Below are 22,599 nucleotides of genomic sequence, written 5' to 3'. Positions count from 1 at the left end.
TGTGTGAGCTCGAGCTCGTCAAGCTTCGGCTTGTGAGCTTGAGCTCGGCTTGGTTAATTAATTGTAAGGCTCGAGCTCGACTCGTTAACTTTCGAGTTGAGCCGAGCCGAGCTCGAGCTCTAGCCAAGCTCATTTGCAGATTTTTGAATAGGTTGCAGATTTGTAGATTTTTGAATAGCCAAGCTCCGTAATTCAAAAGCAGCTAAAGTTGCAGTAAAAGCATTTGAATAGGTTGGAGATTTACCTTCACAGAGTGTTGTAATGGGAAATTAAGATTAGTTTTCATAGTATTAAAATTCATTCTAGCAAACCACATAGTTTTGCAACTTAATATAAAATCATGCTACATATCAATTAAAATAGCTGAAGCTAATCTTGAGACAATATAATTTATATGCTTGTCCATATCTATGCACATGTAAAACATTATGTAGAAAATCTCACATCCGTCCATACTTGCTACAAGTGGTTAATGCTTAATATTCAACAAAAGTCATTAAATTTAAAATTTTTGGCTCATTAAGCATCCATACAAGTGGTTAAAGAAAACCATATGACTTACACTCCAACAATTAAGTTGTTTTCGCAAAGAAATCGCAGGCAAGAGAAAACTATAACAAATGTTCAGTATAAGCATTGAGTGAAAATTAAATTCAGATTCACGATTGTTCTACTGCAGCAAGTAATCAAAATACAACTGTATCAAGCATGGTTCCCAGAGTCTGCACTATGTTTCAAGACTTCAGGTTGGACACATGTTCCTCAGGGTGCTTCTTAGCATCTTGCCTTCCTACATTAGCAATTACCAGCTTTTCTGGTGGCAACTCATCTTCCTCTTGAACTGCCTTGTTAAGTTTGACAGCTAAGTTTAACATCTCCAGCAGATGCCAAAAAGAAAAATTAAATAAATATCACATCGGTTTGATTATAACCTATAGTGTATGTTTCTGTAGACAAATTTTTCAGACCAATTTCGCTTACCAACTCAAACACTCAAAACCCAATTACAAAACCATCTCAAAACCCACAAAACTCAACACTAACCATAAACAAAATACAAAGCCCTGCCATTTCAACACTCAAACACACTCCACATTACAAAACCACCAAAGCAGCTGAAGTTGCAAAACCACCAAACCACAAAACCACCAAACACACTCCGACAGACTAAAAATGTATCCAAGCAATAAAAATCTGCTAGCTGAGATAAAAACAAACCTCAGTTGGTTGCCTACTTGAGCTCCAGTTGACGTTGATCTGATTACAGGGAGGAAAAGAGAAACAAATCATATAACAATCACTTTAATGGTTTAACTAATTTCTCATAAAAATTTCAACATTTACTATCACTAACCTGTTAATATTAATGATTCTACTCTTGTTCATCAGATTGATTAAATCATTCTTACTTTATATTGCCATTTATCTACAGAGTGAAATGGTTGCCACTGTGAGAGAGGAGGTTAATAACTTAAAGCATGCAAATGAAGATCTGTTAAAGCAAGTAGAAGGGCTTCAGATGAACAGTTTCAGTGAAGTTGAAGAGCTGGTGTACCTTCGCTGGGTCAATGCATGTTTGAGGTATGAGCTCCGGAACTACCCGGCACCCGCCGGAAAAACTTCAGCACGTGATCTCAACAAGAATCTAAGCCCCAAATCTCAAGAGAGAGCTAAACAGCTGATGTTAGAGTATGCAGGATCAGAACTGCAATGATTATACATATAGCTGATTTAGACTCAATAGAATATGATCCACAGATTGTTTAGAGCATACTGTTCTAAATTTGGTAGTGCATCCAATATGGGTTCAACTTCATCAGCCTCTCGTTCTGTATTCAAGTTGAATCTCAGTCAAACACTTTGTGGATCATAATCGTTCAAAGCAGTTAAAGCTACAGAATAAAGAAATGAAGAAGGGAAGCAGCCAAATAAGAAGACTAAAGAAGTTTCAATAAACTCGACAGTAGCTTACCTACATAACATTAACAAAATAACAAAATAGAAGTGAAGAAGGGAAGATGATGGTGGACGGTAGTAGCTGAAGCTGGTCGCTGGTCAGTAGTAGCTGAATGAAGGTTGGATGAAGGCTGGACAATGATGGTGTCTCAGATCTTGTGGTGTGTTTTGGCAGAGGTGAGTAGCTGAATGTCTCTGTTTTCGGCCTAATGAATGACTTTATTTCAGATTTTAGGGCAAATATGAATACGCAAGCTTTGCCTTACCGATCGATCTCACGAGCTCTCCTACTCGAATGACGTCTCGAGTGATTCGAACAGTTCGAATCGAGCCCGAAAAGCTCGACATTTTTCACGAGCTTGAAGTTGAGCTCGAACTCGTAAACTACTCGTTCTCCAACGAGTCGAGGCTGAGCTCGTCACAAGTCGAATCCGAGTAGCTCATGAGCTACTCGGTTCGACTGCACCCCTACACCCAACACAACCTAAATGAACCATATCCTAGAAGATTCTCATACATTATTTGCAGCTTAAAGCTCAAATTCTGAAAATTTTAGCAGCATGAAGGGATTATGCAACACATGGAGACAACATGGAACAAAGCAATTCTTGAGTATTAATAGAAAGAAACTTCACATTTATGAAGAAAATCAGGATTCAATTTGTTTTTTAGGAATATTTGTTTTGAGTGTTGGAAAGAAACCTTACCCTTAGAGAAAAGCCAAACTGGTGGACTCCAGAAAATTTCGGAATAGCCAGGAACTGCTGAGAGTTTATCAGTGCAACGATTTCCAAGTTAAAATCACAGCATTACTTCCAGGACAATCACAATCGACATTTGGATGAATCTATCAGGTAAATAAACACAATTCCATTTACATACAGACAACTCTCGAGCCGAAAGAAAAAAGTTACACTCTCTGAACATAAACAAGGGTCTGTCCTAGAATCCATCCTTCACTGCAATCCACTCATCGTTCTCCTCGTCAAGCCTAAAAACATTCAAACCAACCCAGCAACTTCTGTTGCCGGATTTGCCCCAGAAGTGGCTGTCGTAAAGTCTAAATAGTTCTTCTTCATAAAAAAAAAAAAAAAAAAAAAAAAAAAAAAAAAAAAAAAATTTCCAGAGATGACTTTACCAGGTGGAAGGAGGAGGCTGACCTGCTTAGTGAATTCCGTAATGAAGCCACATGCTCTGTAACGATGACTTTGGATCCACACATAAAGTAGCTCAAAACATAGAATCTTTGTCATGAGAGATTATATCGTAAATAAAATTAAAACGATCATAATCAACATCAATATCACCTATTTGTCATCTCTACTTTTCCAAACAACAACTTTTCCCTGAATTAACACATGGCAAACTCAACATCATTAGCATCGTTAGAACAACTACTTTGTCCATGGAAAGGAATCAAGAGGGAGGCGTTCTCAGCCCTACTATTTGAGGTCAGTACCAAAAAAAAAAAAATCCAGCAATGTCTTGACAATGGACCGAGTATTACAATTTAGCTATTTGAGAAGCTAGTATGGATTATGGGGTCAATTTGCGTTTAGGAAAAGACTTCAAACCATACTAAAGAAAGTTGACATGAGAATAATGTTATTACACCTTATTTGTCAGTCACCGTAATATTTATTTATACATAAGAAGAGTGATATGCTTATCATCTAACAGATTCTTCAGTCTTATAGTTATTTTAATTTTTAGATTCGTGTAAATTATGAAGAAACCTGTTTATTTATATTATTGGAATTGGATCCAATGAATTCTGAATTAAGGAAATTTAATGTCAAATAATTCTCAGCAATCAAACAAATGAGTGACCCAGGAGTTGCAGGAACTTCGGATTACTGACAACTTTCTTCTGACAATAATTTGGAAGGAATTCGATGCTTCTCTGCTAATTATCCGCAATCATGACTCTTGAAGCAGCTAACCTGTAATAATCAAGTTCCAGAAGGCAAAACAGAGTCATTTGTCAAATTTAAAGCCAAAAGGAATTTAGCTTAATGTTTTGGCATGAAGGGCAGAACAGGAATTCAATTTCGAGAGGGCAAAACAGGAATATAATTAAATTTGTTGTAATTAAGACCCAAAACAAATGTAATCATGCAGTAGTCCAGTCTGTTCATTCAACCAAACAAGCACAAAAGAGAAAAACAATTATACAGTAAAGCAAATAAGAAGAATAACACCAGATTTATAGTGGTTTGGTAATCTGAAAGATTACCTACATCCACTCTTCAGAGCAACCAGAAAAATAACTTCACTATGAGTTTGAGAAACCTTACAGAAGAATCGGCTCACCCCTTTTACACCAAGGCATCACCCTGATACAAAACCCTCTGATTTACACCCGTATACCCAGATGCTCTCACCACTCATACACATCAAATAGGCAGAAATCAGTATATATTTATACGAAGAAAAGAAGACTACAAAAGAAGGACAGCTCACACCTACCATCACCGTTGATTCCATATACGGATCTTGGATTTCCAGCACAGCACCTCTAACCGTTTCTTCTCTGTTAACCAAGAGAGAAATGGAGAAGTGAGCTGTGCACAAAACCTAAATTCGTTTTAGGTTTTAGAACATAGGGAAAAGAATGAACTGCCCCTCAAGTCTTAACAAATTACTTTTGACCAGCCAACTCCAAGTTGACTTCAGTGTGTCATCAGAATGCCACATACAACAAAATCTCCACCTTGGCATTTGATCTTTCCCTTTCTAGTTGCCCCTGAAATTCTTCTTAATTCTCTTCAACATGCAAAGGCTCTTAAAGAGCCTAACTTGCTAAGGTACTGTCTTGGTGAACATGTCTGCTGGGTTTCTCTTACCAGGAATTTCTCCACCTGATAATTTTGTCTTCTATCAAGTTTCTATAAAATGAAGTGTAACATCTATGTGTTTCGACTCTATGAAATACTGATTTTTACACAGAAAAATAGCACTCTGACTGTCACTTTTAATAGGAACATGTTGCTGGACTAGGCCCGTTTCAATCAACATTCCCTTGAGACAATGGCCTCCTGACTACTTCTGTAATTGCAACATCTTGCTTCGGTAGTGGACAGAGTTACAATAGCTGCAGATAGCTTTCTAGCAAACCAGGGTATTCCAAATAGTAAAACAAAACCAGTCATGGACTTCATTATCAATGTTTCCAACATAATTAGCATTACACATCCCGATGGGGTTTCCTGAATTTTTACTACTGTAAACTATGCCAGTGGACAGAGTACCCTACAACCTAAGATCCATTTAAACTGCTTCCCAATGATGTTTTCCAGGATTACTCATAAACCTACTAACAGCACTGACAGCAAAGGCTAAATCTGGTCTGGTGCACACCATTAAATACATCAGACTTCCTATGGCATTGGCATATGGTATACAAGCCATTTCTTCCTTATCTTCTAGTTTTTGGATACTGGGTTACACTAAGCTTAAAAAGTTGACCTAAAAGTGTTTTAACAGGCTTAGAGTCAATCATAATAACTCTTGATTAGTTTTTCAGCATATTCTTTCTGTGACAGTATGAGACTTCCATTTTCCTATTTCTCTCAATGTTCATACCAAAATCTTCCTAGCTTGTCCTAATATTCATATCAAAATGTTTACTCATTTCTTTTAAATTTATCAATTTCTGAGAAATCCTACAAACTAGTAACATATCATCCACATACAGTGGCAATATATATAGCATTCTTCGTATAAACATTTGAAATAAAAACCACATCAAAACTACTTCGGATAAAACCAGCATTAACATGAAAAAATCAAATTTCCTATACCCATACCTAGGAGACTGCTTCAAGCCATACAAAGATTTTTTTAATAAGCATACCTGATTCTTAGATCCCCTTTCAAAACATTCAGGTTGTTCCATCAGAATTTTCTCTCTAAATCACATTTAAGAAGGCTGTTTTGATGGCAGCTGCTCTAATTCTAAACCAAATTGAGCTACTAAAGACAAACGTATCCTAATGTTGTAGTCTACCACAGGTGAGAAAATCTCATTGTAATCCACCCCTTCAAACCTGTGTAAACCCTTTGGCCCACTAATCTCGCTTTGAACCTAGGAGCTTCTACCCCTGGTATGCCCTCCTTTCTTAAAAACCCATTTACATTTTACAACCCTGCTGCCCTTAGGTTTGTCAATCAAAATCCAGGTTTGGTTTTTAATTAAAGAATCAAACTCTTCTTGCATAGCCAGTTTCCACTGCCTAGATTCCCTACTACTCAGGCTTCTTAACAGTTCTAGGTTCCTCATCAGTGTCTTCAGCAATTTGAAGGGCAAAAGCAACTATATCAGCATGTGAGTACCTCCTAGGCAACCTGATTTCTCTCTTCTCTATCCCTAGCTAGTTGGTATTTTGCAACTCAGTTTCAACTCTATCATTTTCATCACTGTCCTCTAGGGTAGGTTCCTCTTAAAGGTCTGATATCAGTATTGTGGTCTGGTTCAGTACTGTCCAGGTTTGGGTTGTCTTCACCTAACTCTAGGTTTATGGTTCTACCCTTACTGGTGTTTCACTTTCACTCGAACCAGTTTGATTTAGGCCAATCACTCATCCTCATTAAACCAACATCTCTACTGATTACACACCTTTGTCCTAAAATCAACACCTATAACCTTTTATACCATCAGGATACCCTAAGGAAACACATTTGATTGCCCTTGTTTAGCTGTCAGTTTTATCATGCACAAAACAGTACACCAAACACCCTAAGGTTCTATAACAGCAAGATACCCTGACCATTTTTCCATAGGTGTTCTAAAACTAAGGGCTGAGGATGGACTCCTATTAATCAGGTAAACTGCTGTGTGAGCAGCTTTGCCCAAAACCTAGTAGGTAGTCTAGAATCAGATAACATGCTCCTAACCTTCTCAAGAATGGTCCTATTCATCCTCTGCTAAACCATTTTGCTGGGGTGTGTGTCTAACTGTTCTATGTTTAGAATTCCACTCTCCTACACAGGTTATCAAACTCTACATTAATAAACCCAGCCATTATCTGTCCTTAGTTTCCTGATTTCTTCCCAGATTGGTTTTCAATCGATCTTCAATCCTTAAATTTCCTAAAGGCTTACCTTTGGTTTTTAAAAAATAGATCCAGACCCTCCTAGAAAAATCATCTATGATGCTAATGAAGATATATCCTCCAAAGATGGATGTTGGTGGCCCCCACACATCAGAGTGAATATAGTAAGATACCCTTAGAACAGTGGTTTCCCACACTGAACTGATTCTGCTCATCTTCCCAAAACACAATGATCACAGAATTCAAGTTTCTCAATTCTATCTCCCCTAAAGCATTCTGCTTACTTAACTCAATTAAACCTCTCTCACTAATGTGTCCCAACCTTTTATGCCAAATAAAGGTTGATTAGGTTTCTGAGATGTACTGATGCCTGTTCCAATAACAGTGGATCCATTTAAGACATATAGACCATTCCTTTTCTCTCCTTTCATAAACACCAAGGACCCTTTGGTAACTTTAATGACTCCACCGAGCTTTGTAACTAAACCCATTTGAGTCCAGACTACCTAGGGAAATCAGATTCCTTTTTAACTCAGGTATGTACCTAACTTCTGAAAGAATTCTAGAACTGCCATCATGAAGACCTAATCTGACATCCCAATGCTAAACATACATACTGCATATTTCCCATTAGAACCTTGCCAGATTCTACCTTCAAAAGTTTATAAGAGAACTCCTATTTGGAGTCATATGAAAAGTGCAACCAGAGCCAAAATCCACTCAGATTCAGATTCCCTATCAGAAGCTACAAGAACACAGAGCTTTCATACCCATCTGAGGCTATATCAACACTGCACTAGCTCTTTTCCCTGATCTCTTTTATCTGGACAATCCCTTTTAAAGTGTCATTCTTTGTGACAGTGGAAACACTTCCTGACAAACTTGGATTTTGACTAGATCTGTTTCTAAAATGACCTTTCTTAAACCCCTTTTTCTCAGACCTGCCCCTGACATCAGCCTTCCCATCTAACTTACCCTCCTTCCTAAACTCAGATCCTTAGTAGTAATGGTACCACAAACTCATCTAGCTTTAGAGTTGTCTACCATACTTAAGAGTATCAACAAAATTTGAAAAAATTTTGGGAAGAGAATTCAGAAGAATTACAGCTTGATCCTCATCTTCAATGGTAACACTGAGACTTCTAAGTCTTGAATTAGTTTCCTAAAATCATTTATGTTGTCACCCAAACCTTGTTTTCATCCATTTTAAAACTAAAAAATTTTTGTTTTAAAACTAACCTATTTGGTGAAGACTTAGACAGGTATAGGGAGTCTAATTTTTCCCAAATCTGTACTGGTGTTTTCATCTTCTTAACCTCTCTTAGGACTTTATCTCCTAGCCCTAGGATTAAAGAACTGTAAGCCTTATCTAGAAGTTCTTTCTTTTCTTTTTCAGACAAGCTCTCTGGTAAACTCTCCTCACCCTCTAAGGTAGCAGACAACCCATCCTTGATAAGACAGCTCTCATTTTCATCTTCCATAACCCATAATCGTTATCTCTTGTAAACTTCTCTAGTTCATACTTAGACATTTCTAAGTTTCTAACCTTCCTAGTAACTTAGAAACTAAAAGCCCCAAATTTTAGAGACTAGCCGAAAACCCTAAGTAGCAAACAGAACTATAGAAACCCTAGATTACTGCAGATTTAAAAATTGGATCTCACAACCTAGAATTAATGGAACCTAGGTACTCGAAAAACCAAGCTCTGATACCATATGTTGTAATTAAGACCCAAAACAAATGTAATCATGTAGTAGTCTAGTATGTTCATTCAACCAAACAAGCACAAAAGAGAAAAACAATTATACAGTAAAGCAAATAAGAAGAATAACACCAGATTTATAGTGGTTCGGTAATCTGAAAGATTACCTACATCCACTCTTCAGAGCAACCAGAAAAATAACTTCACTATGAGTTTGAGAAACCTTATAGAAGAATCGGCTCACCCCTTTTACACCAAGGCATCACCCCGATACAAAACCCTCTGATTTTACACCTGTATACCCAGATGCTCTCACCACTCATACATCATCAAATAGGCAGAAATCAGTACATATTTATACAAAGAAAAGAAGACTACAAAAGAAGGACAACTCACACCTACCATCATCGTTGATTCCATGGACGGATCTTGGATTTCCAGCACAGCACCTCTAACCGTTTCTCTCTCTGTTAACCAAGAGAGAAATGAGAGAAGTGAGCTGCGCACAAAACCTAAATTCGTTTTAGGTTTTAGAACATAGAGAAAAGACTGAACTACCCCTCAAGTCTTAACAAATTACTTTTGACCAACCAACTCCAAGTTGACTTCCACGTGTGTCATCAGAATGCCACATCACAACAAAATTAAATTATCATCGATTCCTATATTCTCTCTCATCTTCTTACCGTTCTCTCCCTTCTCCAACACCAAGTAAGCCATCTGTTTGTTAGTTTCCTGAAGTAATAGATTTTAACTCAGCACACAAAACTGAATCACTCTTATCTCTTCTAAATTTTACCCAATTCCAGTAAATTACTTTTTTTTTAAATCCGTAAATCTTCCAAATTATTTTCCAGCCATTTATACTAGAACGTTTTATTGGGTAGTCTCACTCTCACCACAGAATGATAAGGTGATGAGACTTTCTCATGTAAGTTCTACTTATAGATTAGAGAATCCATTGTCCAGTTATCGCAAAGAATTTTGAAGGTATCGAATAAAATGTGTGATATTGAATTTTAGTTAAAAATTATTATTATATTTATAAATTAATAGATTAATTCTACACATTATCATCGTCACGCCCCAAACTTTGGGATGTGAAAAATTTTGGATTCTGTCAAAGTATTAGCCATTAGGAAAAATATTAGAGACTTCAGTACAAAAACTAAACAATTTACAGAAATTCAGTGGTCTCCCCTATAATTTAAATATTCCCAAATTTCAGAACTTCTCAATGCTTGCAATTAATCAGGCGTAAAGCACTCTATAAGGACCTTTGGTCCATTTCAGTCAACCAATTACCACACTCAACCACAAAAAAAGTGCCTCAGGCACTCCTCTGCCGTAGAACAAAAGAAAAAATAGAAAATAGAAAAACATATAATTGTGGGTTCTCAAAAGAAATATACAAAATATCCAAAAAGAAACAAGAAGCTACGTATACGGGCTACCTTCCATGTACCGAACCAAAAACCTGAAAAGCAGGGGTGAGCAAGCAACTAGCAGTCTAGCCTAGTAAAGAACTTTAAAAAAGTAAATAATATCTAAAGTAAAAATTTATAACGTGTGAAAGTAGTAAAGCTGAAAATAATTCTCAACTGTTAGAAGAAAATACAGTTCAACTTTCTGTTCTTTTCTTTTCTTCCTTTTTTCCCTTCTTTCTCCTTTATTTTCCTCCCCACCGTTTGTGCCGAACTCTACCACTTTCTCATTTCCTTCTCCCTTCAAATCCTAATTTCCTTTTCCTTCTTTTAATTTATTTTTTTTGGGCCATGGGTTTTGGGCTTGTGCCAATAACATTTTTTGCACTAATTTATGGGCCTAACCGTCTTTAAAAGAAAATTAATACCTGGGCCCAAATAAAGTAATGAAAATCCGAGCCTTAACTATTATAAAAAATAATATCACATTCTTGCCCCTAACCTCCCCCCCCCCCCCCCCCCCCCCCCCCCCGCCCCCAAAAAAAAAAAAAAAAGTATAAAAGTAAAAGAAAACAAAAAAAATAATAATAATAATAATGTATAATGATACAAAAAATCTATATATAAATATTAAGCACTATATTAATTCTTTGTTAGGTTGTTATAAAACAAAAGTATTTTTTAAAAATATAATTAAAATTAGCTATTTTATCACCCAGTGGACAAAAGATTTATAAAATAAAACAAAAAAGCACAAGTTGTACTCAACAAAATAAAAAAATAAAAAATGACAGCTAATGGTACAAAATGTTAGACCTAACTCTGTGTTTAGAGATATAAAATGAAACAAAAAAACAGAAGTTGCCTTCAATATTTGTTCTTTCGGCTACGTGGGGAAGGAATCTCAAGACAAGAGTGATCAATAATTGACTAGATCGGTTGTGTCAACAGATGAACACAAAAATTGCAAATACTCTATGAATTAATTTTTTTGTTAATGTATTAGTTATACCTAATAATTAAAATAAATATAATAAATTCTAAAATATTTTATTTAAAGACGCGAATAACAAGGTAGCTACAGCGTATAAGATTTTACAAATAATAGTAATTTGTCTTTTTTACTGTCCGTTAGCTTTGTCTCTTGTCCATGGACAGATAACGTACAGCGTGTATTATGCTTGCATATTTGTCCAGTACCGGCTGATTGATTGACAATACTGAAATATCAGAAAACCCCCATTAACTTCAGAACTAGTCACTTGGACCCTATATTGTTTATTTTTGACGTCAAGATGCATAAAACACCGTGTTTGATCACCATGATTACATATTTACCATAGATTTATTGAAAACATAACCATTTTATCCTTATAAAATTTAATGGCACTCAAATGACTCAAACACTTGAACTCATAATCTAAACTAATGTATTTGACCATTAGGCTAAAGAAATTTGTTAGTTAATTGCAACATAACCTTTACAAACTATTAAAGTAATAAAATAAGGAAATTATTTAATTTAGTGTATTTACAATTCTTATAAATAATAGTTTGAGTTTGTGTAAAAAAATATTAATTTTTACCGGTACAAAACATATACATAATTAAGAAAATATATTATATTTACAATATTATTGAATTATGTAAAAAGATACTTAAATTTTAATATTACTTTTAATAAAAACATTAAAAAAATTTTGACAAGAAAAATTGGGGATGGTAGTCGTCTTTTGATTAGATTATCAACGCAATCTCATGTATTAAATATAAATATATTAAAATTTATACGCTTTCAGTATTATAAATATTATATTTAAATATTACAGATAATTAAATTTAGTATTAACAAGTACCAAATATATTTAAGAAATTTTTAACATATTATATTTAATATTTTGGCTTATCTAATATATTTATGGAACTTTAATTATCTGAAATTTAACCTTTTTAAATATCAAATACATGTACAGAAATGTTAAATATATTAAACATAATATTAGTTTCTTTTTTTAATTACATTTATAATTTATAAATATTATATTGCAAGATACTAATAATAAATCTCTTATGGTTTAGTGGATAATTGTAATAATTTAATCTTTAAGGTCAAGGTTTTGAGTTGCTTAACTATCATTTCAATATATGATAAGTTGAACTTAAAATGTTTATACCGGGTCTAGGTGTCATTCAAGGTTAAATTTCATACTCTTAGCCCTCTGAGGTTTGCCCCATTCTTTTAAACCCTTAGTGTCAGAAATAGCCATAAACCCTGAGAGTGGCGCATGGGTGAGGTTAAGGGTGACGGTGGGGGAGGAAGAAGACAAGAGGAAGGTGAGGATAGTGTTGAGGGTGGCTTGAGGGTTGGGTTTGGGAATCTATTTTTTATTTTTTTATTTTGTTTTTAAACAAAATTGTAATGGGTAACAAGAAAATATTAAATAATAATATATTTAGTATTATATAAAAAAAGTTAACGAGAAGGGTAATATTGGTATTTGTTGCCTCTGCCTGTGTCAGATGTCAGGATTGATAACGTTTATTGTAACAGTTGGGGGTTTATGGTCATTCCTGATACCCCAGGCGGTCTAAGGTTATAGGGTAAACATTAGGGGGTTTACAGGTATTATCCCGCGTCACTCAGCATATATATAGACTTTTGAGTGTTGAAAGTTTATTGCACACTGGAGTACACTGTAGTAAAAGTTCAGTCTTACGAAAACGCCGTTCAGATATTTCTTCCTGCGACTTTTTACTTAAGGTATCCCTCATCAGATTTTCGGAATCATTAGTATTGTATATGTTGAGTATTGTACCGTCTTCATAGATAATACCAAGGTATAACACTACTTCTAACTTTAAAGTAGACGTCTGTATTTCATATTATTACGTTCCAATATAATTTAAGTTCAATAGTGAATCATTTTTGTTTGGTCAACCAATTGAATTAGAAGTCCACTCCCACTCCCAAATATTAACATATTAAACGAAAAAAAAAAAAAAAAGATTCTAAATCTTAGGGTACTAATACTAAATATTAATTATTGGCAGCTGACTGCCTTACCATTTTAAGTTCTTATGTCTTATAAATTTTAAGATGTTTCCGTCATAAAAATTTTCATTTGCGCATATCATTTTATATTTGTTCATCAACTCATCAATGAATGGATGTACTCTACAAAAATAAGTTGATAAGCATAGGTGAAATTTTATCTTTTACCAAAGAGTCTATTTGTTTATGAATTTATTTTGTATTTTTTTTTTCTGTGCTATTTGCTAACATTTAGGACTTTTCTGTATATATATGTCTTAAAAAATTTAAGATGTCTACATTTAAATTTTTTTTCATTTACGTATCTATTTATATTTGACAATGTGTATTTATAGCATGTCTTATAACAAAAATAAATCCCATTTATTCAAGAGACATGGAGCCAACACATGGAAAATCAATTCCTGAATCATGGGAAGGTGAAATAGTTATTAATGTGCCGCTGCAGGATACGAACCAAAGTGAGGCTACCCCATCATCTTTGAAACCAAATACGAGTCATATTGTGCCTACTGGTATGCTCTCTCTCATAATAATAAACAAGCATTCACACACACACACACACACACACACACACACACACACACACATACACACACATATACTTCTTTTTACCTAAGAGTCTATTTGTTTATGAATTCGTTTTGTATTTTGTGAAAATATTGAATATATTAAAAAAATTAATTTAAATTATATATGTTCAATAAATGAAAATATACTTGATATGTGTTTGTCTAAAAATAGTATTTTGAAAATAAGGAAATGAAAAGATGTTCCTCTCTTCAAGATATTTTCTTAAAAATGAATAATCTAAATATTTTTAATCATATGTTTTACTAACTTTATTCTCAAAATGTCTCTATTGAAAGGAAAAGTTGCAGTGCTGAAGTAATTCAATTTTAAGTAGGTACGCGATGCTAATAAACTCTGCCTTTTAGTGAAAGAGAGTTAAGAAGGCTTTAATATTGCTCTCTCTTTCTTTATTTTAAAGGCTAAATTTTATAAAACATTTTTGTGAGAACGTAAAATCAAAAAAGGTTACCGAAAATATTTAACACAAATTTCAAGCATGAAAAACAGAAAAACGAAAAGGAATTTATAAAATAACAAATAGGCGTGATAATAAGATTAACTTACTCGGTAAAAAATCACAAAAGTTTTGCCCTTTTTGCATTGTTTTGTTTGTAGTTTCCCTGTAAGGGAATTTACTTTATTGAATTGAAATACAATTCATACAAAGAATGATAATAAGATTCATACAGTTATCGGATTAGGTAATTATTCCTATTAACTATTAAGAATACATATAGAAGAAGAAGAAAGGGTAATTCAAAGTGGTTTGTGACTTTGTTACGCGTAGCTTGATATTTGTACTTCTGTAAATATATGATATTAATTATTATTATTATTAGATTTCTTTCTCATTAATTTGCTAATGAAAGTAGGTGGGATCAAATGAAAAAACAAATATATGGTGTCTCTTTTTGTGACCTTTGAGATTTATCTGCACATGTATCCTTGATGAGATCATGAGAAGAAAAAAAATTGAAAATTTATATATGTATTGAAATTTATGTATTCGTGTAGAACTTATAAGGATTTGCTTCAGTTTTCGTTTATAAGCATTCGCACTGGTAAAAACAATTAGAATTCAAGGGAGAGACACTTGAACTAACCAATGAATCGACGGAAGTTCCAACAGATAATAATAGGCAGCAGCAAAATCTGGAACGAAGTGAAGCTAGGTCATCATCGGAATCAAATACTGAGTGGTTACCTTCCCGTCATTTGTTGACTGGTTAGCTCTCTCTCAAAACAGGAAACAAGGACACATATTTTAATTTTATATGTAATATTCATCCAATTTATTTTTTGATTTTGAAGATCGGAACCCAGAAAAGGAAGAATTACGTTTGTTTCTTCTTAAAGCTGCACTAGAGGGAAATATTGATGCAGTTAAAAGTCAGTTAAATAATCCACTGTTCAGTGATTCTTCATCAAGCCCATTAAGTGCCGCTTCATCACCAAGCCCATTCAATGTTGCAATAACAGAGAAATATGAAACTATTTTCCATGTAGCAGCAGGGGCAAATCAAACTGACTTTGTAGAGAAGATGATTGATGAGATACCACCAGATGATCTCAAGTTGCAAAACGCAAAAGGGAACACTGCCTTCTGTTTTGCTGTTATGGCTGGGAATAAATCAATTGCTGAGAAAATGTTGAATAACGACCCAGACCTGTTGACAATCCGAGGTGGCCGTAGTTTGACTCCACTAAATCTAGCTGCTATGTTTGGAGAAAGGGAAATGGCGTCATATTTATACCGGGAGTATTATAGAGGAACACTGACATTAGCTGACAAAAAACAATTATTTTTTGATAGCATCGATACTACTTTGTACGGTAAGTATTCAAGTATTTCTTTTCTTGCTTGATTTTAATCTTAAATTTATTTATTATTTTGAAGATATTGTATCATTTAGAAAAGGTAATTCATAATAGTCCTCCAATATACTTGTAATGTATACTGCCCTTGCTTTATAAATTGTGGGCTACATGTGCTAAAATTATTTGGATGAATTTCTTAGACCTTGCAAGGGAACTGCTAGAAGGTGATGATAATGAAAATGAATTGGCTATGACTGAATACGAGCATGGCGACGATCTTTTGACACCCTTGCATCGGTTGGCTTTAACGCCCTTTCATCTGTTGGACCAAAAGAGCAAATGTTACAAAACAACTTTATTAAATCAAGCTCTAGCGTTAGTCGAATGCCTTTGGGAGAAGATATTCAAGGCAAAGCGTGACCAAGTTTGGGACTACTTAAATGAGCATCGTGATTTATTGTTCAAAGCAGCTCAATTGGGGAACTTCAAAATCTTGGGTAAACTCATCGAACTTTATCCTGATTTGGTTCATCTTAAAGATGATTACGAACGGACCATATTTCACATTGCGATTATACATCGTCATGATGATTTGTTTAAGTTAATAGATCAGATAGGTTTCAACAAACACTTGGTAGCATCATATGCAGACATCAATGAAAATAGTTTATTACATCTAGCTGCAAAATATCCAGATCGAAAACCACTGAGCAAGGAAAATAGTTTATTACATCTAGCTACAAAATATCCAGATCCAAGACCATTAAGCATGGTGCCTGGTGCAGCTCTAGAAATGCAGCGAGAGTTACGCATTTTTAAGGTAAATATTTTTAGAGCTTATTTGGTGTCTTATTATTTAATTATCATTATTTTATACCTTTACTTGGAGAAAATACAAATTATTGATGACTCTTGATTAAAGTTTTAATTAAAATATTATCTTCTGATTATAATGTGACTTTTTTAATAAAATCAAATACTAAAGATAGAGTTGAATTCCGATGGTAATGAATTTATAATTAAAAAATGAAGCTACCAACTTCTTTGTGTAAAATTAATGATTCATATTAATGATATAGGATGTTGAAAAGCTTGTAATGCCTTCATTTAGAGAATTGAAGAATTCAGAAGGCAAAACACCTAGAGAGCTCTTCACTAGTACACATGCAGGCTTACTGAAAGACGGAGAAAAGTGGATGAGGAGCATAGCTAGTCAATGCATGCTTGTTGCAGCAATCATTGCTTTAATGGTTTTTCAAGCTGCTTTCCCTGTACGAGGAGGTAACAATGATAATGAAGGAAGGAATATTGAGTTCCGTATTTTTGCTATGGCAGAAGTGATTGCGTTATCTTCTTCTTTGATTTCAATCCTAATGTTTTTATCTATTATTACATCCCGTTACGTAGAAAATGATTTTTTGATATCATTACCGCTTAAGTTGGTGGTGGGATTGTTAACGCTATTCATATCTATAGGAACCATGATGCTAGCTTTCATATCAAGCTTTTATACAGCTTATGACCACCCTAGAACAAATGCAATCCTCATTCTTGGTATTATATTTGTATCTCTACCCCTGTTTGCATTTGATTCGTCACAGTATAGTCTTCTGAGGGATATATTGTACTCATTCCGCTTTAGGTTTTTCTGTTAAGTCTATATGATGTCGTTGTATCATGTATTTACAATTGCCAACCTGTAATTTCATTTGCAAGCTGTAGTACCCTTTGGTGATAAGAATATTTGTTTATTAAGTGTATTTTTTTTTTTTTTTAATTTTGTTGCTCAAAAATCTATGGCATCCGAGTTTGACAATAACAATTAAGTAAATATCTTCCGATGAATGTCCAAGTTCATTATATATACTTTCCTAATAGTCATGGGATTGTAATACAAATGAAGTAGATTAAGCAAACAATAAATTGGATATTACAATAAAACCTTTTTATAGTGATACTCTCTCTATATAGGAATAAGAGTTAATGACATGTTCCCACCCAAAAAATAATCCATTGACAAATTCATACCCACCCACATTTTAAATACCATTTAAGTACCCAAAACATATTTTTATTAGTAGTTTTTGTTGTCAAGAAGGGCAAATTGGTCAAAAGCCCATAATTAATTAAGGCACAATGGTCACCAAATAGTGGCTACCGGAGAAGAAGAATGGTGCATGTTAGCAGAAGATGGCACACGTTAGCAATGTTAGATCCAACAGGTTTTTGTCTTGTTTCAGCCGATCTCGGCGTTCAAAATCATTTTCGACACCACCTAGAGAATCCCCATCACCTCCTCTACAAATCCCATGCCTCCATTCGCCATTATCACTCACCATTTCCCACCACCACCTCCATTCGCACAACCAACTCTTCAAGTCGGATTTCCGATCGATTTCTTTGCCAAAAATTCACCTAAACACCACCATCACAACCCCCCACAACCACTCTACAAAACCCTTACCTCTATCACCATCCCTTGCTTGTTGATCACTGGCCATGAACTGCATGACCTTTCAACTTCCGAGCCAATTTTTGGTCATTTCCGATGTTGAAAATCATCCCTGCCACCACCAATCAACTACCTAAATCTTTCTCTCCAAAAGCCCCAACATTCTCGATCTTGTTTGCTCACCAATCACAGGCGATTGAAGCTTCCCCACCTTAGGGTTTTTTGAGTTTTAATTGGATTAATTGAGTTTGATTCGTATGATTTTTGTGTTTGTCAGGTTGAAATACAATTGAGTAATGTTTGATTGTTGATTTTCTGGTCACTAACACTCCCCATCTGCTATTGTCAGCAATGGAAAAGGCTAGGAAGAGAAGAAAGAAGAGAATTTATTTATTTATTTATTTATTTCAGTAAATCACTTTGTTTCCCACCCAAATCAAAGGATAGCCTAATATTTGGGTAGTAAAAGGGTCTTTTAAAAGTTTGAGGGTGGGAAAATGTCAATGGGCCATTTTTTGGGTGGAAACATGTTGTTAACTCATAGAAATAACCTCCATGCAGTCATAAACAATTATGGTCTCAATTTGGACAAGTTATAAATAGGAATAAACACTATATTACAATAAATTATAATTTTTTTAAATCCCGTCTTAAGGAACTTACCTCTACGTAGTAATAATTATCTGTCTTTTGTAAAAGAACTATATGTTATGTTATATCAAAGGTTTAAAAGATAAAATAAAATATTTATATAAAGTTATTAGAAAAAATGATTTATGGTTTAGAGTTGTTAAAACATCTTTGAATTTGTGAGTACATGATAACTCGTTAGCATAGATACCTTCTTGTTAAAACCAAAATATTTCTAGTTTCTCAAGCATGTTTAGAGTTTCTTGATGTGAAACTATGTCTATCTCTTTTATCAATGTCTATACCTTGAATTTGACATGCTCCACTAATTAATTATTATTATAGTACATACTTTATCACTATGCCACTTACACTAAGGATAAATAAGTCAAAACAATATTTTTTGTAAATACACCTCTAATAGGTTATGACCTCCTCATAGTAATAAAATTAGTTTAGTCCTACCATTATGTCTATAGAAAGGTTCTTACTCTAGTAGGCATTAAATGAGATAAGAGTTACTATTCACATGGAAAAATATCTCTTAATAGCCCTAAAATTCTTTTTACCTTATCCAACTTCTTATTACAAGGGATAATGTTGTGGTGAAATAGATCTTCTTTCCTATAATTAGTATGATTCGCCTCTAACAAAGTAATCGATCAAGAACAAAAGGGAAAGAGATGATTATGGGCATTAGTAAGATAAGTCCCTATATGAAAGATTATCTCATATAATTAACCCCAAGGGGTTGGCCTGACTGTCAAAGGGGTTTGTTTTCTTCATTGAGGTCCTAGATTCAAACCTTGAGGCCACCTACTACTTTATGACTTACCTGATCCTTTGGGCTTGTAGGGTCTTTAATGGACATCGAGAATTAATTGAGATGTGCATAAGCTAGCCCAGACACCCCGGTTACCAAAAAAGAAAGATTATCCCATATTTCCTTTTATCTCAAGCACTACTTGCCTTTCCTTGTCATATTGGTCAACTCATTAGTATTGAATATAAACAACTAATAAAATTCTTTACTTGTCATATTCAAATTCAATATAGGTGTAATATTTTTGCTTTGCAATTTTTTACTTCTAAATTTATAAAATTTAAAGTAAAGATGTGATGGCGTCATGCTTTATCAATACTTCGTAGATGTTTTCAATGATGTAACTTTAGTGGAAATATGAATTATCAGTGACGGTTTCAAAGGGGGACAAATTTGGGAATAAGACTTTAGTATTGAATTTGAATTTTATTATACAATAATGCTAGACATCCCAAGAGTTATCCCTAATTTTTTTTTTTTAATTTTTTCCCAAATGATGTGTCATATTGGGTTGATGTTGACTTGGTAAATGATATGAGAATATTGGATAGGATGACATATAAGTTATAATGATAACTTTTGGAAATCTCTAGAGATGTGTAGCATTACTCTTTCTCATATTATTACTATTGTTTGGATAAAGAAATTAATAATAGTGTCTAATATATGATTACAAGGATTTTATGTATTTCAATATGTATGTGTTTCTGTATATAGTTTAATAATCTATTACTAAATTATTTATAGGAATTTAGTGATATATATTATGTTTATTTGTTTAATTAGAAAATTCTTAGGTGAAGGTTATGTAGATGAAAAAAATGTACCTTTACGGAAATAAGGATTGATCTTGTGAGGTTGAAGCCACTAACAATCCATTGTACTTGCACACACAAGAAAACAAGTGTGAAGCAAACGGAAAACAAAAAGGTGGTGTTTGCTATAGGCACTCCGACGCTCAAGTCAGCAAGGCTAAGTGACGCTAATTTAGTGAGGGTTTGGGAAAGAGAAGATTACCAGAAGTCTAGTCGGAGACTATAACTATGGATGTGATGCGAAGTTCTCAAAAGTGGGAACTGCGGGGTCTGAAGGTGTAATATCTCTATCCCTTGTGAAAGGGTTGACCCCTTTTTAAATAGCGACTATAAGATCTTCGAATCCTGGTGGGATTGAGAGTCCTTAGAGTTCAGGTTTTGTAAAAAGAAGAACCTTTGGCTCCTTTACCTCAGTAGGAAAGAGAGTCCTAACGGGTCTAAGACACAGATCTTAGATGAATTAGGGTAAGATAGACCTCTTCGATAGTTCGGATAATACCAAGGTAAGTAGGCAACCTTGGGCTCCCAGTAAATCTTAAGTCCAGACAGTGGTCTAGGATCAGAGGGCCTGGGCCCAGATAAACTGGCGGTGAGGCCTAAACAAATCGGGCCCCTGTTGATTGGGTCCAAATGGTGAGCAACTGGATAGGTGTACCGAACGGACCTGATATGCAAACTCTATTGCTGGCTTTGAGCTTTGTTGAAGGTGTCTTCGTCTTTGGGCCTATTCAGGCTGAGAACATTTTTTGGCCCTAACAGGTTCAATGGATCAAGTTTGAATAACACAATCAAATAATTTTTGGGTTGTGATTTTCATACTTAATTAGACCCAGTAAACTAACAGGTTGGATTCAGCTTAAGAGAATTTGACATTGCACGAATGTGACACGACACGAAACTATTTCTAAACACTAAAACTAACACAACAAAAATTAATATTACAACCTCAAGCCCCAAGAAAGCAAAATAAAAACAAGAAAAACACAATTATTACTATCTCACAAAGGTTACAAACATGTTCTACAAGACATAACAGTAGTCAAATTTCTTTAAACTAACAAATAAATTAAGTAAATTAATATTATAATAAAATAAGAAATAAAATAGAATGATTTTAATAAGAAATAGTAAATATACATAAGAGTTACTTTAACATTACAAAAATAAGAAATGAAATAAATTAAATTAAAAACTTTTTACTCTAGCACTAGAGTGACTTTCCCTAGCTAGAGTGAAAAAAAATTAGAATGAAAATATATAAATAAATAAATAACTAAATGAAAGATCTTAGAGCATTTCCAATGGTGCTATTTATTTTGAAGAGCATTTTTTATATAAATAAAGAATATCTTCATTAATTTTAAAATATAAAGAACACAATTTTTATTCAAATCCGGTAGATTCTTTAAATTTAATGAAGATGCTCTTTATTTTTAAGAAAGAAACTTAATGGGAGATAGAATTTATAAATAAAATGCGTAGGAACTTGTAGTTTATTAATTAAAATTAGGATAGAGAGTAAAATTTGACTCTCTAAATGTAGAGAGACAAACTCAATCTATAGTTTATATTTTAAAGATAAAGAGTCTGTTGGACTCTTATTTTTATGGATAAACTCTTTATAATAAAGAGTTTGAGTCATATAAAGAGTCATTTGGAGATGCTCTTATCTACTAAATTAATTAAGAAGAGGTCATAATTTAATTTACGCACTAAAAAAAAGAGTCCTTTACATAATTATTCCTAAGTGGATCAGATAATTAAAATGAGTAATGTTATGCTAGTATGCTTGCAACTGAATCATACAACTAGAAAGAAGTTTTGCAAAATTCATGTAAAATGACTATTCTGTCCTATGTTTTTTGACTAGTTGTATGACTTAATTATAAAACTCAGTGTAAGTATAATATTATTCAATTGATAATGTTTTGTTTATAACCGAGTCATACAAGCAGACAAAAGTTACATAAAATTTATGAAAAATGACTACTCAATCATTTGTTTTTTGTCTATTTATATAGCTCAGTTGTAAGCATAACATTACTCTTATTCAATTAAAACAACTTGAAATGATCTAAATCTTAGGTCTTTTGGGCCACAAAGTTAAGGCAAAACGGTATTAAGCTTGCAATAAAAAACAATTTATCAACTTTTTTGTTGATTTGTTAGGCAGAAACTAATTTTATTAAAACTAATTGTAAACATTTGTTATAGATTTATTACACACAAATCTATAATAAGAAAATCATAAACAAGGCTGATTATCAATATGAATTTTGACTAGACCCAAAAACTCATTC

The 22,599-nt window shown here is 33.8% G+C and overlaps 1 protein-coding gene across 1 annotated transcript; it reads left to right on the top strand.

The window, feature by feature from the left end:
* The first annotated feature begins 12,826 nt into the window (after positions 1-12,826).
* LOC116138857 lies at positions 12,827-17,334 on the top strand. The gene is made up of 6 exons (XM_031424516.1): positions 12,827-12,897; positions 13,561-13,703; positions 14,891-14,986; positions 15,073-15,594; positions 15,780-16,399; positions 16,659-17,334. Exons 2-6 carry the CDS (start codon positions 13,565-13,567, stop codon positions 17,232-17,234), a joined length of 1,953 nt encoding a protein of 650 aa, XP_031280376.1. The 5' UTR covers positions 12,827-12,897; positions 13,561-13,564; the 3' UTR covers positions 17,235-17,334.
* The last annotated feature ends 5,265 nt before the right edge of the window (positions 17,335-22,599 follow it).

Source organism: Pistacia vera, unplaced genomic scaffold (genome assembly GCF_008641045.1).
Source record: "Pistacia vera cultivar Batoury unplaced genomic scaffold, PisVer_v2 Contig344, whole genome shotgun sequence".
Classification (NCBI taxonomy): Eukaryota; Viridiplantae; Streptophyta; class Magnoliopsida; order Sapindales; family Anacardiaceae; genus Pistacia; species Pistacia vera.
Note: the sequence above shows the minus strand (reverse complement) of the source record. Positions and strands in the feature narration are given on the sequence as shown.

Coding starts and splice junctions, on each gene's coding strand:
- LOC116138857 (XM_031424516.1), top strand. CDS start 13,565: ATGGAGCCAACACATGGAAAATCAATTCCTGAATCATGGGAAGGTGAA. Junction 13,704..14,890: donor GAGTCATATTGTGCCTACTG/GTATGCTCTCTC, acceptor AAGTTCCAACAG/ATAATAATAGGCAGCAGCAA. Junction 16,400..16,658: donor GAGAGTTACGCATTTTTAAG/GTAAATATTTTT, acceptor TTAATGATATAG/GATGTTGAAAAGCTTGTAAT.